The sequence below is a fragment of the Patagioenas fasciata genome, chromosome 10 (genome assembly GCF_037038585.1).
Source record: "Patagioenas fasciata isolate bPatFas1 chromosome 10, bPatFas1.hap1, whole genome shotgun sequence".
Taxonomy (NCBI): Eukaryota; Metazoa; Chordata; class Aves; order Columbiformes; family Columbidae; genus Patagioenas; species Patagioenas fasciata.
Genome location: NC_092529.1, coordinates 2945238 through 2960667, shown reverse-complemented (window position 1 = coordinate 2960667; position 15430 = coordinate 2945238). Strand labels below are relative to the sequence as shown.

The window sequence follows — 15430 nt, the reverse complement described above, 5'->3', positions numbered from 1 at the left end:
GAGCCCCAGCCAGGTCCCCACCGTGTGTCACAGAGACGAGGATGAGCCACTCTCCTATTTATATCGTGATGCTCCTGCTTTGCTATATTTGTACCAGGCTGAATCACCCAGCTGGGCTCCTCTCTATGGTTGTCAACTGCCTCTTCAGTCGCTTTTGCTTCTGGTGTCTCCCATTTCAGGATGACTGTCCCACATCTGACTGCAGCCGAGAGCATAAATAGCCTGATACTAAACAGCGGTCAGAAACCCTCCAGAGAGGACAGCTCTCCAAAACCCAAACCATCTGTTATTATGCAGATATGTGGCCTGGAATGGACATGTTCCACCTCCTTGCCAAACATCAGCCTGTTGCTTATTTTGTCTCTCTAAAATCCTCTTCCATTTTCTGTAGGACATGTTCTTCCTTTCTTCTCCTAAGTGGCATTGCTCCAAGCAGAGACAGCTGGGTCTGTTCTGCAGAACAGCACCTGTTAGCTCCTCGTTTCTGTTCGACTCATGCAAAAAATACCCAAACACCAGAACCCCCGCTTTCCACCTCATCTAGTTTTACTGGGAACATGAATGAAAGTGACTTAAGTATCTCTGCTATGGCTCAGCAGCCAGCCTGCCCAAGCCAGACTTGATTTGAGCTGCAGAGCAGCAGAGGTGAGCGCAGGGACACGGGAGTTCCCGGCGGGAGGGGACAACTCCAGCACGGAGAGAAATGCCCACATGTTTGCCCAAGTGTGCCAAAATTTGCCGAAGTTTGCAGCTCCAGCATTTCAAGACCCCCCGAGCCCCGCCCCTCCCCTGGCCCCGCCCCTCCCCTGGCCCCGCCCCCGAGCTCATCCCGTATTCATGAACTTTCGCGCGCTTTTGTTGCCCACGTGACTGTTTTCGCGCGGAATCCGGCGCGCAGGAAGAAGCGATGGCGGTGAGCAGGGGGACGGGGGTTCGGAGCGGAGCGCGGCGATCGGGGTGACCCCCGCTTCCTGCGGGGTGCGGGGCTCGGTTGCTCCCCGCCGTGGCACTGCGGGCAGGGTCCACGGGGGGGGTTTCGGGGGCTGGGATAGGGGTGCGCTCGCCCAGGACACCCGAAATGCCGCGGGAAGTGTCCCATGTGCCGCGCACCGGAGAGCAGCCGGGGCGAGGGGTCGGAGGCTTTCGTGCGCTCCGGCTGCCCTGGGCTCGGGGCATGGATTGCACCCCGATTTTCCCCATGCGCTTCTGTTGTCATTTTTCAAGGAAACTAATTATTGTAACCTTCCACGCTTCGGGAATGTAAGGAACGTTTAACGAAGGGATGTTGTTTTTACAAAACTAAAGAGCTGCTGCCTGACCCTAGCGAGGGGGCGGGGAAGGACTGAGAGACACCAGACTATGAATCCTTAATGTAAAACAAAGTCTCTTTTGACTAATCCCGGAATGCATACTGATACCTATATTCCCAAGTTAACCTCGGGGGAAGGGTAACCAAAGAGCCAGGAACCCATATTTTAAATAGATTGATAAGGGGCAGGGTATTGTTAGGATTAGATCAATGAAATACGTAAACTGAGGCAGGCGTAGGGTAGAACACCCGATCTTGCAAAATCGTCCTGCCTGGGCCGATTATATTTGCAAGGTAATTGTTTCCTACAGGGAAAAAGGATTTATTGCGGATCTGTGTCCCCTTTCTGACCGCTGCGGAGGCTCCTGCAAGTGCTGACCCCGCTGCCCCCAGGGCCCAGTGCCAGGGAGGGGGGTGTTCTGGCCCCCCCAGCCCTCACCCGCTCTCTCCCGTCCTTGCAGGACTCCTCTGAGTCACAGGCAGTGGCCACCAGCCCGGTGCGCAGCTCCCGCCGTGGCGATGCCTTCACGTCCAGCCCCGGCCGGGACCTGCCCCCCTTCGAGGATGAGTCCGAGGGGCTCCTGGGGACCGGGGGGCTCCCGGATGAGGACGAGGAAGAAGGGGAAGAGCTGATCGGGGAAGGGATGGAAAGGTAAGGAAAGCGGTGGGAGGTGGCTCTTGGGGAATGGTGTCTGGGGATGGGGTTTTACTAAGGGGGTGACATGGGGTGGGTGCTCTGCGGTGCTGGTAGCTGGGGTGAGGGGCTGAATTGCTGCTGGACAGTGGAGAAAGGTCCAGGCATGGTGTCATTTGAGTCCTGGAAGAACTGAGCAAATGACAAGCAAAGTGCCATCGCGATCCAGTGTGGGTAAATCAGGACCTCCCTGGATACAAGATCTGTGTCCAGCTTAGCTCCTTTACTCCTGCAGCCATAAATTTTAATGTTTTATCACTCAGCCAGGCCTGCTGGCAAGCCGGTGAACTTTACAATGCAAAAGCTGGAATGCTGGCACTCATAGCCCTGGTGCTGGAGCCCTAGGTGCTGCAGGGCATCTTCTGTTGTGAAGTGTTTTCCTGCTCAACACGTTCTTCTGCAGAACAACTGTCCTGACAGCAGCAATAGCCAGAGAAGGGCTGGAGAAGCACTTTCTGAGCCTGGGCTGATTCGGTGCTGTGTGTGTGTGCCAGGGACTACCGCCCCATCCCCGAGCTGGACGCCTATGAAGCAGAAGGCCTGGCCTTGGACGATGAAGATGTGGAGGAGCTGACGGCCAGCCAGCGGGAAGCTGCCGAGCGTGTCATGAGGCAGCGAGACCGCGAGCTGGAGCAGGGCATGGGCCGCATGAGGAGGGGGCTGCTTTACGGTAGGTGGAGATCGTGGAATCACGAAATCATAGAAAAGTTTGGGTGGGAAGGGGCCTTCCCAGCTCATCCAGTGCCACCCCTGCCATGACAGGGACATCTTCACCAGCTCAGGTGGCTCAGAGCCCCGTCCAGCCTGGCCTGGGATGTCTCCAGGGATGGTTCATCCACCACCTCTCTGGCCAGCCTGGGCCAGTGTTTTACCAGATGAGCTGAATTAAGTGCAGAACCGATCCCCAAGGGGTTGACTGTTAACCCGGCCTTTGTGGGGGAGCTGGACTCTCACCCTCGGAGTAGGAGGGAGGTCTCTAGAGCTCCATGGTGTTTGGGTTCTTAGTGAAACCTCAGGCTATAGGCTTGGCTGGACTTCAAATGTGTGATCACTTTGATTTGAGCTTCCTAGGAGCTCATTTGGTGTGTTCTTCTCGTTATGTGTTTGCTGCTAAAACAAACTCAGGATCCTGGGCCTATATCACGGATTTGGGATTCTACCAAGCGTATGTTGTAGAGTTTGTTGGTGTTCCTATAGACGCTTTTGTGGGCTGGATGGGAGGGGCCTTTGATGCATTTGAAAGCCCATTCCTTGGCCTTTCTCCCTCAGTGCGCTGATGGACACGACTGAAGTCTTTAGCTGCATTCTGGGAGATGTAGGAGCCGGGCTAGACTGGATTTAGGCTGGGCCTGGGATGGCTCTTGGTTTGTGTCCCAGGCTCTGACCTCTTTGCTTCCACAGCCTGTGCGATCCAGCTGTGACTGATCCAAAGAGTGGGAATGGCCATCCCAGCTCGTTTACAGTTTTTCCTCCCAACCCTTAGATAGTGACGATGAAGACGAAGACCGTCCTTCACGGAAGAGACGACTGGCAGAACGAGCTGCTGATGGCGTGGAAGAGGAAGACGAAGACATGATTGAGAGCATTGAGAACCTGGAAGACATGAAAGGGCATTCGGTGAGGGAGTGGGTTTCCATGGCCGCTCCCCGGCTGGAGATCTACCACCGCTTCAAGAACTTCCTGAAGACCCATGTGGATGAACATGGCCACAATGTCTTCAAGGAGAGGATCAGTGATATGTGCAAAGGTAGGGCTGGGTGATCAGGCTTTCTTTACTCTCATGGAACTTTGCAGTGATTCAGTCCATGGGTGGACTTTTTCTGCCTGCCCTATTTGTCCCAGACGTGGAGTCAGCACTTTAAGAAACTTGGATGCTGATGGAGATAAATGAATAATGGAAACATGTCTGCTATCTTTGATTCTGGCTGACTAATTAGCAGGCCCCTGGTGTCTGCCACTCATTAATATTCATATCGTAGAAACGCCAGCAAAAGAATATGTGGGGCAGCAGACAGCGGTCTGCATGTTTGCCATCTGAGAGAGACAACAATTGCTGCCTGTGCCAGCTACTTTCTCACACTGGAAACTGGATTATTCAGTGAGGGGATGCAAATAGACTTTGTGACTTTGAAAACCATGTCGGTGTTGCATCCCCGTATTCCAACCAAGCACTGCCAGAAGGAGCCACCGTTAAGGCTGTCACTGATAAATGTTAAAAGCAGAATTTGTCACATTTAGGAGCAGCTCATGTAGCTGCAGTTGTTTGTATTTCTGCTTTATATTGAGGCAGAAGCTTGAGTAGCGGGTCAGGGTCAGTGTTGTACTGCTAGGAGACAAAAAGCATTTGTCTTGTCCCTTCCCAGGAATGTAAGATGCAGGTTTTGCCAGCCATTCAGCACACTTGTCTCTCCTATTAACTTGTTTCCTGGAGATCTGTGGGAGAGTCATGTGTTGGGCTGAGGCTTTTGAGTCTCAGCAACACTGAGCCTGGGAAATATCTGTGCTGGAGAGGAGCAATCACAAGCTTGGTACCGATGAAGAATTTGTCAGAGAAATCAGTTTTTAAAAAGAGTTTTCCACCCATTTTCAAATTGTTGACCTCTAAAGATTTTCCAGGGGAGGTGCAGACACCTGCAGGACACAGACTTGAGGAGTGGGCAGGTCGAAAATAGCATTCACACAATCTTTTTCTTAAGAGAACAGAGAGAGTCTGGTGGTGAACTACGAGGATCTGGCAGCCCAGGAGCACGTCCTTGCCTACTTTCTGCCTGAGGCCCCCGCAGAAATGCTGAAGATCTTTGACGAAGCAGCCAAGGAAGTGGTGTTGGCCATGTACCCCAAATACGATCGTATTGCTCAGGAGATCCACGTCCGTATCTCCCACCTCCCTCTGGTGGAAGAGTTGCGGTCGCTCAGGTAGGCGGCAGAACTAATAGCAGGGGCTTTGGGGTGCTTGGGAGAACTAATCTGCAAGCAGAACTGGTCTGGATAAGTCCAACAGGATGACTGAGCTTAGTACAGGAAATAAAGTCAGCTGAGGGTGAACTTCCAATGTCCCCAAAGGTAAAACACAAACCCTGTGAGTAAACTACTGAGAACCTGTTTCTTACTAAGCCTTTGTAAACTCCTGTCGCGGTTGAGACGGACAAACGACATGGACCAAGTTCTTCCAAGATGAAAGTAATAGATACCATTTATTGCTACAAGTGCATTTTTATACAATTCTACCAGTTCATGTGTCTTTTCACTATTGGTTACAAGTTATAGCACTAACATCTCGTTGGCTAATTTTGCTATCATCCATGTTATTCTTCTATCCCCTTCTCTCTCACGGGTACATCTCTCCTCTCTCACGGGTACAAATCCATATCTCCGGATACTCCTTTACTCCCATCCTTCTCAAGGGTAAACCTTAATATCTTCAAGGCTGATCTCTATTCCCATACTTTCTATCAAGGATTCCGCAGACCCGCTGCAGTTTCCCACAAACTCCTACTGATAACCTGTTTCTTACTAAGCCTTTGGGAGTTGTGGCTTGGATCAGGGCTGTTTCTGGAGGGTGTTGTGCCTTCTATGCCCCGCAGGCATCCAGCATCTCTGTGTTTCCTCAGGCAACTGCACTTGAACCAGCTGATCCGGACCAGCGGAGTGGTGACGAGCTGCACCGGGGTCCTGCCTCAGCTCAGCATGGTCAAGTACAACTGCAGCAAGTGCAGCTTCATCCTGGGACCCTTCTTCCAGTCCCAGAACCAGGAGGTGAAACCCGGCTCCTGTCCAGAGTGTCAGTCTCTTGGCCCCTTTGAAATCAATATGGAAGAGGTAAGAGCCAGGCTTGCCCAGATGGGTCTGTGGGTGCTGCCCAGGCTGCTGCACTGCCTGTGTTGTCCCAAAAATAGCGTTCTGTCACCTGATGTGCACAAAAAAAGCCAAATTGGAGCACACAGAGACAAGATATTGTTTATTAGAGTTGCTCAAGCCTGGATGCTGGAATAAAGCCAGCGAGCCAACAAGAAAAGTAACAGCCATTATATACAAAATCTTACCACTGCATTCACACCCTGAAGAGCCAATTGGTTACACATTTGCATATTGCATTACATAATCATTTTGGTGTATAATGAGCAACATTCAGCTAAAGGACACCTTATCCAACAGTCTTGAGATCTGTGTTGAAGCAAGACTCAGCTAATTGTGTGGGCTTCAAAATGTCTAAAGCTCCAAGGTCAGTAATGTCTGTAGTTTGTGACCGGGTGTTTTGCAAGTCACTCTTATCTTTGTTACATGAGTGGACTGACCTAAAACTGACAGGATTTATGTATCTTTAGGTTAGCAATTGCAGACAGGAGTGATCGTTTAAAATGGTAATGACAACACCAGCCTGGCCTTGGCTTCCACCCTTTGAACATTTTTGGTGCTGGGAGAGGGCTCTCCTGCCATATCCAGGGATCTCTGAAGACAGATCTTGTCTATTTGAGCTCTTGAACTGAATCTGCCCAGTTTAGCGGTCAAAAGTAGTTTACTGCCTCATTCTAAGTGTTTTTGGCTTAATCTTTTGCCACAATAATTTCTGTGGTACAGTTACCTGTGCATGCTGTAGAAATGCAGACACAGACTGTCCAGCTCTCCTCCTTCCCGAGGAGTATTTCCTGATACTGATTTTCCCAATGAGTATTTCCTGATCTGAGAGCTAATGAAACTAAAGGACAGTAAGAAAATCTTTGACATGGAGCTTCTGACTTTAATTCTTTGCTTTGCTGTCTTTAACTATCACAAGTGGAGCATCCTCCTCTCAGGAACTTGTCTGGTATTTGGGTGGACAAACGCTGTGCAGGCTGGAGCACAGTGCTGAGATGTGCCCAAGGGATTTCCTGTCGCCAGTGTTGTCTGTCACACCCTGGAATTGCTGTTTACAACCTGTGTCATCCCATTCCCATGGTTTCTAACCAAAGTATAATAAATCATTGGATGGGCCTTCTCTACTGAGTTGCCTTTGAAAAGCGTCGGCCGTGTTGATGCCCACCGGACTCACTGGGTAACTTCTCTGTTGTTTTGCAGACGGTCTATCAGAACTACCAGCGCATCAAAATCCAGGAGAGCCCTGGGAAGGTGGCTGCGGGCAGGCTGCCCCGCTCCAAGGATGCCATTCTGCTCGCCGATCTGGTTGACAGCTGCAAGCCAGGGGATGAGATTGTGAGTACGGTGTTAAACTCAAGTATGGAGTGAGCACTGAGCATTCTTAAGCTCTGACAATGACAGTACGGCAACATTTGTGGGGCTGTGGGGAGGGATTGTCCTCAGATGCATTTGGGCAGCTACTTTTGAGACTGGTGTCAGTGAGGGACCCAAAACTGAACCTCGAATCCTTGGGTCAATTTGGGCCCCTCACACCAAGAAAGGCCTTGAGGTGCTGGAGGGAGTTGAGAGAAGGGAACAGAGCTGGTGAGGGGCTGGAGCACAAGTGTGATGGGAGCGGCTGAGGGACCTGGGGGGTTCAGCTGGAGAACAGGAGCTGAGGGGAGACCTTGTGATCTCTGAACTGCCTGAAAGGAGCTTGGAGCCAGGGGGGTCGGGCTCTGCTCCCCAGGAACAAGCGCCAGGAGCAGAGGAAACGGCCTCAAGTTGCGCTAGGGGAGGTTGAGGTTGGATCTGGGGAACAATTTCTTCCCCAAAGGGCTGTGGGGCATTGGACCAGGCTGCCCAGGGCAGTGCTGGAGTCACAGGTTGAACAGGTGTGGAGATGAGGTTCTCAGGGACATGGGGTAGTGCCAGGGGTGGGTTAACTGTTGAGCTTGATGAGGGTTTCTTCCAACCAAAATGATTCTGTGATTCTGTGGTATCTTAAAATAGAGAGGGGGCTGTTTTATGCTGTGTAGGCACTGACATCCCATCTCCCGGTTCCCAGGAGCTGACAGGGATCTACCACAACAATTACGATGGCTCCTTGAACACTGCCAACGGGTTCCCAGTGTTCGCGACTGTCATCCTGGCCAACCACATCGCCAAGAAGGACAACAAGCTGGCTGTTGGGGAACTGACTGATGAAGATGTGAAAGTGATTGTGGGTCTGTCCAAGGATGAGCAGATTGGGGAGAAGGTGGGTCAGCCTCGGACATCCCTTATTTTCCTGTTGGTAGTTTGTCATCACCTGGCAGCTGGATCAGAAAGTGATGGAAGGTGTCAGCTGGCTAAGCAGTGGTTAAAGAAACTTGTAGAAATCCCAGTGTCCTCTGAATGATCTTCTGTTTTTCTGTAGCTCTCAGACAACTGTTGGTGAGAGTGAGTTATAGGAGGGAAGCAATTAAGAAACTTTCCTTGTACTTTTGAGGGTCAAATTTTCTGTTCCTTCTCTGCGCCTTCCACATCACGACAGAGCTGGGAGACGGGTGACAGACACTCAGGCCCTGCTTATATCTGACCATTGTTTTCTCTCCTCGTGTCTTGAAAGCAAAGTGGAGGAAGCGTTCTGAGGGGCCAGTACTTGCATCTCCAATCCTCTTCAAGGGGGTGTTATTGCTTAGCTTAACCTGTGGTAGAGATCTTAGCTTTGCTTCTCTCTGCATGCCAAGACCTGAATTAAATACTTGAAAGAAAAAAGCCTCGTCACCTTGGATAATGAAAGACTCTTTCGAGACAGCAGTGTCATACGGGTAACACAGATACAGTACCTTGTTGATGTTCGTGCCACATTCTGTCCTGAATGAGAAACGGTGTTCCCTGGACAACTCCTCTGGTTTTCCTTTCAGATTTTTGCCAGCATTGCCCCGTCTATTTACGGACACGAAGATATCAAGAGGGGCTTGGCTTTAGCTCTGTTCGGTGGAGAGCCCAAAAACCCAGGTGAGTCACTTGTGTCACCTGGGGCTGCTTCACGCAGCTGAAGGCAAAGGGACCTGGGTTTGTCTGCGCTGTTGCAGTGCGAGGGTGAGAGTCGTCTGTGTGCCTTGGTGACAGACTGAGGGATATCTGTGATGGAAGCGGCTGCCTTCATCACGCTGAAAACTCTGCTGTGACAGTAGAAAATTGAAAACAACTGCTGCAAACCTGAGCGTGTTTTTATTCCTCCTCCTCGAGGAGGTCACGTTTGATGCCCATTCAGAGATCTGACCTTTTGGCATCCTCATTTGTTATCATCTCCTTAGAAGGATGTGTTCAGCAAGGTTAGAAATGCTGTTTTACACATGACCACTTCCAAAGCTCACTTTCTTTTTCCTTCGACTTGCCTGTAAGGTGGTTTTCCTGCTCACTATTTGCCTTTCCAACGTGTCTCTCCCATTACTCTTGTAGGCGGCAAACACAAAGTCCGTGGTGACATCAACGTGCTTCTGTGCGGAGACCCCGGTACTGCGAAATCCCAGTTCCTCAAATACATCGAGAAGGCGTCCAGCAGAGCGATCTTCACCACTGGCCAGGGCGCTTCTGCCGTGGGCCTCACAGCCTACGTGCAGAGACACCCGGTCAGCAAGGAGTGGACGTTGGAGGCCGGAGCGCTGGTGCTGGCTGACAGGGGCGTCTGCCTCATCGACGAGTTCGACAAGGTGGGTCCCACGTCAGCTCTGGGAAGGATTAGCCATGGAGGGACTGGTTGTAACCTCAGCTATGAGGAGACACTCTAACTCATGGTGCCGTCTCCCAGCTGACCAAGGTTCCTGCAGTTTGCTCAGGCCCTCGCTGGCCCATCGTGCAGTTTGTCACCTTAGAGCATCAGGAGCTGATTCCTCTCAGCATGCTGGGTGTAGTTTCAGTTTAAGTCATTCTTGCGTTCTTGTAGATGAATGATCAGGATAGGACCAGCATCCACGAAGCCATGGAACAGCAAAGCATTTCCATCTCCAAAGCAGGCATTGTCACGTCTTTGCAAGCCCGCTGCACTGTTATTGCCGCTGCCAATCCCATAGGTAAGTGCTGAGGGACAGCAGGACCATCTTGGGCTTCCAGCATCAGTCTGTGGTCCTGAGAACTCCAGTACAGCTTCCTCTCTCTGCCTGGTTCCTCCAGTCTGGAGCAGAGATCAGGCAGGCAGTGGGGTCTCCAGTGAAGTGCTGGAGGTCTGTGCTTGCTTCAAAGCTTCAGTCTTGGAGCCTGTGTTGGACTTTGGTGTTTGTGTCTGTGCTCCAGGTGGGCGATATGACCCATCGTTGACTTTCTCGGAGAATGTAGACCTGACAGAGCCCATCATCTCTCGCTTTGATATCCTGTGTGTGGTGAGGGACACGGTGGACCCAGTGCAGGTACGAGCTGTGCTATGAACCTGAGCTTGTGCTGGGCTTGTGATGCTGCTCTGGGGGTGCTCAGCTGCAGCTGCCTGCTGCGTTTTGCTATCCAGTGAGTGTCTTCAGCGTCTGTTATTCCTGTACTCTCTTGTAGGATGAAATGCTCGCCCGGTTTGTTGTTGGCAGCCACATCAAGCACCACCCAGGTAGCAAAGAGGCCATGAACGCCGATGAGGTCATTCTTCCCAACACATATGGGGTTGAACCCATTCCCCAGGAGATCCTGAGGAAATACATCGTCTACGCCAAAGAGAAGGTCCATCCCAAACTCAACCAGATGGACCAGGACAAGGTGGCCCGGATGTACAGTGACCTCAGGAAAGAGTCTATGGTGAGAATACTGAGGAGAGTGGGGAGAAGTACATCTCTAGACTGCAAATCAGCCTGAGATGGCTCCAGCATATGTTGACACGTTCTTGCCATTCCTGTCACAAAAGTCTGTGCCACTCTTTTGTGAGAGACAGGCAGATCCTGCAGTGTGTGCTGAACAGACGATTCCTCATCTGAATGCAGAGTCTTGCCTCTTGGTGATCTGTGGACTGATAGACTGGACACATGCACTAGTGCCTCCGGTGACAAAGTCCTCGTATTGTCACCTAGTCTGGCGGGCCCACAGGAGATGTTTGCATCCATCCATATGCTACTGGTACATTACAGGGAGCCGTTCTGTGTAGAAATGCCCTTCTCTTTTGTCCATGCGATCTCTCAGGCTGGTTTCACCCTCTCCAAGTGGAAGGTGAATTCATTGAGATCAGAGGGAGATGTTTGGAGTTTGGGAAAACTAATTATTTAATTGTTTTTTGTTGTTTTTTCAATTCCTCCTAAAAGTTGCTGGAGGAACTGGGATTGCTGTTCGTGGAAACACACTAAACAGTGGGAAAGAGGGACCGCACGGAGCATCCCCTCTCACCCTGCTATAATTAAAATGTGGAGCAGGGGAGCCTGTACCACTGCAGAAGGTGCCAGCAGGTGGCAGAGCCTCCTCAGCCTGGGAGCCCTGCAAAGCCCCGGAGCAGCTCCCCACAGCTGAAGGAGATCCTGGGTCAGAAGCCCTTGCTCCATGTCTTTTACCTCCTTCTCTCCCCCCTTAGGCGACCGGCAGCATCCCCATCACGGTGCGTCACATCGAGTCCATGATCCGGATGGCCGAGGCTCACGCCCGCATGCACCTGCGGGACTATGTGGTGGAGGACGATGTCAATATGGCCATCCGGGTGATGCTGGAGAGCTTCATCGACACGCAGAAGTTCAGCGTCATGCGGAGCATGCGCAAGGTGGGTGCTGGCTGAGCTGGGGCTGTAGCTGCAGCCCAGACCCCGTGGTTTCGGCTGCACCCTCCTCGCACCACCCCGGCTGTGGGGAGAAACCCTTCCCTCCTCTGCGGGGTCTGTCCTGCAGCGTCAGGTGCTGAGCAGGTTTGGGAGGGGATTCTGCCCCCCTGTGCTCCGGTGAGACCCCCCTGCAGTGCTGGTCCAGCTCTGGGTTCTCAGCACAGACATGGAGTTGTTGGAGAGGGGCTGGAGGAGCCACAGAAATGATCTGAGGCTGGAACAGCTCTGGTGGGAGGACAGGCTGAGAGAGCTGGGGTGTTCAGCTGGAGAAGAGAAGCTCGGGGGAGACCGTATTGCGCCTTTTAGTGCTTAAAAGGGGCTGATGAGGAAGATGGGGACAGACTTTTAGCAGGGTCTGTTGTGACAGGACAAGGGGTGATGGTTTTAAACTAAAGGAGGGAGATTCAAGCTGGACATGAGGAAGAGATTGTTGTCCCTGAGGGTGGTGAGAGCCTGGCCCAGGTTGGGCAGAGAGGTGGTGGATGAACCATCCCTGGAGACATCCCAGGCCAGGCTGGACGGGGCTCTGAGCAACCTGAGCTGGTGAAGATGTCCCTGTCATGGCAGGGGGGGCACTAGGGAGCTGGGAAGATCCCTTCAAACCAAACTATTCTGCTGGGGGTCTGAAGGCCCCTACACGAGTGCCCTTCCTCAGTCTGTGGCAGGGCAATGTTTTTGTTGGGGCTGTGAAGGAAATGTAGCCTAAACCTCTGTATCAAAAGTACTGCCAGGTGTCTCTTCTTTTTTGACACCTTCCCTGCTGTTTTGGCACAGGACTCCCACTGCTGCTGCTGCCAGGTGATCAAGCTGAGCAGGCAGTTTGTTTCTTTGTATTTTTCCCAGGGCTCCTCGGGAGACAGTTACCGCAGGCCAGCACTCAGTGGTTTTGTGCCCAGTCTGCCCTTTTCTCCGAGTGGCAAGGGCTGGCTCCAAAGAGCCCTTGGCTGGCCACGGCCTGGCATTTATCCACTCCGAGTGTCTGCCCTCCGTCTGGACAACTCCCGGCCTCTCTGGCTGCAAACAGCCAAGTGTGAGCGTGTGCGGGGAGACACAGGGCAGTCGAGTGAGAGCAGCTGCCCTGCACCTGCCCCAGAACCAGCGCTCCCAGGGCTGCTCCCCGTATGGGCAGCACCCCCAGCAATGCCCTGACACCCCAGAGAGGCTCCAGCGGCCCCCCAAGAGACTTCAGATGGGTGTAAGAGCAGCTGACAAAGGAATGTTGTGGGTGTCACAGGGCCGTGTTTTAACCGCCTGTGCAGGTGGCAGCTTGGCAAGGCTGAAGTACCTTGAGACACGCTAAGGCCACAGCTGACAGCGGTGTCATTTGGTTCCCCTTGGGGTGTCATTTGGTTCCCTCTGTGCTCTGTGGGAGGAGGGGCTGGGTTGGTGTGGGGCAGGGGAGACCTGCGGTGTGTCCTTCGGTTCCTGACCCGCTTGCCTCGTCCCATCCTCCCTCCCAGACGTTTTCCCGCTACCTCTCGTTCAAGCGAGACAACAACGAGCTGCTGCTGTTCATCCTGAAGCAGCTGGTGGCAGAGCAGGTGATGTACCAGAGAAACCGCTACGGGGCCCAGCAAGACACCATAGAAGTCCCAGAGAAGGACCTGGTGGATAAGGTATGGGCTTATTGTAACAAGCTGGCTCTGGGCTTGGTTCCTGCTCTCTGCGTGCAGCCTCAGAACCAGACGTGCTCTCAGACTTTTAACTTCCCTTCCTGAGTTACGGCACCAGGAAAAAACCTGGTGTTAATTTACCCAGGAAATCAGGGCTGTCTCATCTGTCTCTGCTCCTCTCTTCTCTGGAAGTGCCAAATTCTTTCCCCTCTGTTCTCATGCATCCCCATAAAGCTTTGAGGTTGGATTGGTAAATCCTGGGGTACGGCTGGTGCTTTGCAGGTGAATGAGAACACAAGGGCCATGGCACCTGCGTTCGAAGAAGCAATGAGCAGAAAAATTTCTGTTTGCATTAACTTTCCCCGTCCCTGCTGAAGCTCACCCTCCTCCTCCTTAATGCATCCTCATCCTGGCTCAGGGGCAGCACTCCTGACTCGGCCTTTCTGTGCAAAGGATTGACCTTGCTTGGCACTAAAGCGGCATTTGATTCCCTTTGCCGCTCCTTGCGTGAAATGTGCAGATAACTACTTCCAGAACCACGGCTTGGTGCTGCCAGTGTCAGCTCCCCCAGTCAGAAGCCTCCTGTGAAAAGGTCTCCCAGGGGGTGAAGTATTAGGGGCTTTTGGATAGTAGTTCTAGCTCTAGTGGGAGTAAAAGGAGGAGCCGAGAGCGGGCAGGTGCTGAGGCAGCATCCTCTCTGTGCTCAGCTCAGCGCTGCCAAGGCTCCTCCTGACCTGCGTTCTCCCCTGCTGCTGCAGTTCTGGTTCCTGCAGAGCAGAGGTTGCTGACTGGCAAGTTTTATGCGGCCTCTGCTATGGAAAACCACGTGGTTCTTCTGATTTTTGAACAAACGTTTACCTCTCCCCTCCCTCCTCTTCCTCCCAGGCTCGGCAGATCAACATCCACAACCTCTCAGCCTTCTATGACAGCGAAGTGTTCAGGATGAACAGGTTCAGCCGGGATGTGAAGAGGAAGCTGATTGTCCAGCAGTTCTGAGGCTGGAAGCAGAATTCACCACGTGCTCCTGTGAGACAAAACCTCCATCTCACAGCCCTCCCAGGAACACAGAGATCACGATCCAGAGCCACTGAGCTGCACATTCTCTTGCTTGCTTTGTGCCTTATGGATTAAGGGAGTGCTGAGCTGCTGAAGACCTTGTAAATAGAACAGAATTTAAGTAGTTAAATGTCCAGCCAACTCTGTTTAGCATCTTCGTTCACTGTTTTGCCTTGTAGCTAGGCACAGCAGGGAGAGAATTGCTGGCCACATGGATGGGATGTTTGCTGTTTGTTTGTCACTAGTTGTTATGGGCTCATCCGCAGAAGAGAGCGAGCAGGAGCATTCGAAAAGTGTTTGTCTGCTTTATCCGCGCCCCTCGGATTGCAAACACCCTCGGGGATTCTCTTTTCCCATCTCTGGCGACTGTGGAGCCTGCTGGGTGATAATTGAGACTGCTTTCAACTCTCCATGAGCCAGCCGGCCTCTCGGCTCCAGGCCTGTGTGCCTGACACTTGACATTTCCCCAGGTGCCCACATGGGCTGACCTTGTGCTTGGTTTCTGCAAGGGAGGGGGGAACAGGGGGAGATGAGAACTGAAATAAAACGTAGCTATTTTTAATATTGGTGGTGATTTGTATGGGCAGTGAAAGCTCCATACATGCTGGGGCAGGGTCCGGAAGCCTTAGGGAAGGGGCTTCCTTGCCTTGCTGGGTGTTGTCTCTGTGCAGATGTGAAGTTGTGGCTGGACTGAAGTGCTGGCACCTAAACTGCACCCCATCTCTCACACCCGTTAGCTGAGGGTGGTGTACCCATGGCACTGATTTGGGGAGGAGCTCCTGAGGACAGGATGGATGCAGCGTTCATATGCAATTTTCTTACTGTGCGTTTTGAATACATTTGTTTTTCAATACTTTTGTGTTTCCTCCTCTTTTGGGAACTCCTGCAGCCAGAGGGGGAAGGAAGAGCGTAACTGAGCAGCCTGGATGCTGGGCCAGCTGGGTTTGGGTGCAAACACATCTCATGTTTGCTCTGCGAGTCCGTGGGAGCTGCCAGTGCTGGTCTCAGCTATTGCACATCCTCACTGCGGAGAGATCCCAGGACATGGTTTGTCCACAGGACGGTGTCATAAATGCTGCAGTCCCACCCAGGGCCATTGGAGCACTGATCCATCTCTGGGACTCTCTCCTGTAAATGTTTGTATCACTGTGAGACTG

The 15430-nt window shown here is 52.3% G+C and overlaps 1 protein-coding gene across 1 annotated transcript; it reads left to right on the top strand.

The window, feature by feature from the left end:
- Positions 1–855: 855 nt before the first annotated feature.
- Positions 856–15126, top strand: MCM2 (minichromosome maintenance complex component 2). The gene is made up of 16 exons (XM_065845839.2): positions 856–913; positions 1771–1961; positions 2498–2673; positions 3487–3750; positions 4700–4919; positions 5615–5822; positions 7059–7193; positions 7906–8097; positions 8747–8840; positions 9288–9538; positions 9772–9898; positions 10119–10231; positions 10368–10604; positions 11365–11547; positions 13065–13220; positions 14103–15126. Exons 1-16 carry the CDS (start codon positions 908–910, stop codon positions 14211–14213), a joined length of 2664 nt encoding a protein of 887 aa, XP_065701911.1. The 5' UTR covers positions 856–907; the 3' UTR covers positions 14214–15126.
- The last annotated feature ends 304 nt before the right edge of the window (positions 15127–15430 follow it).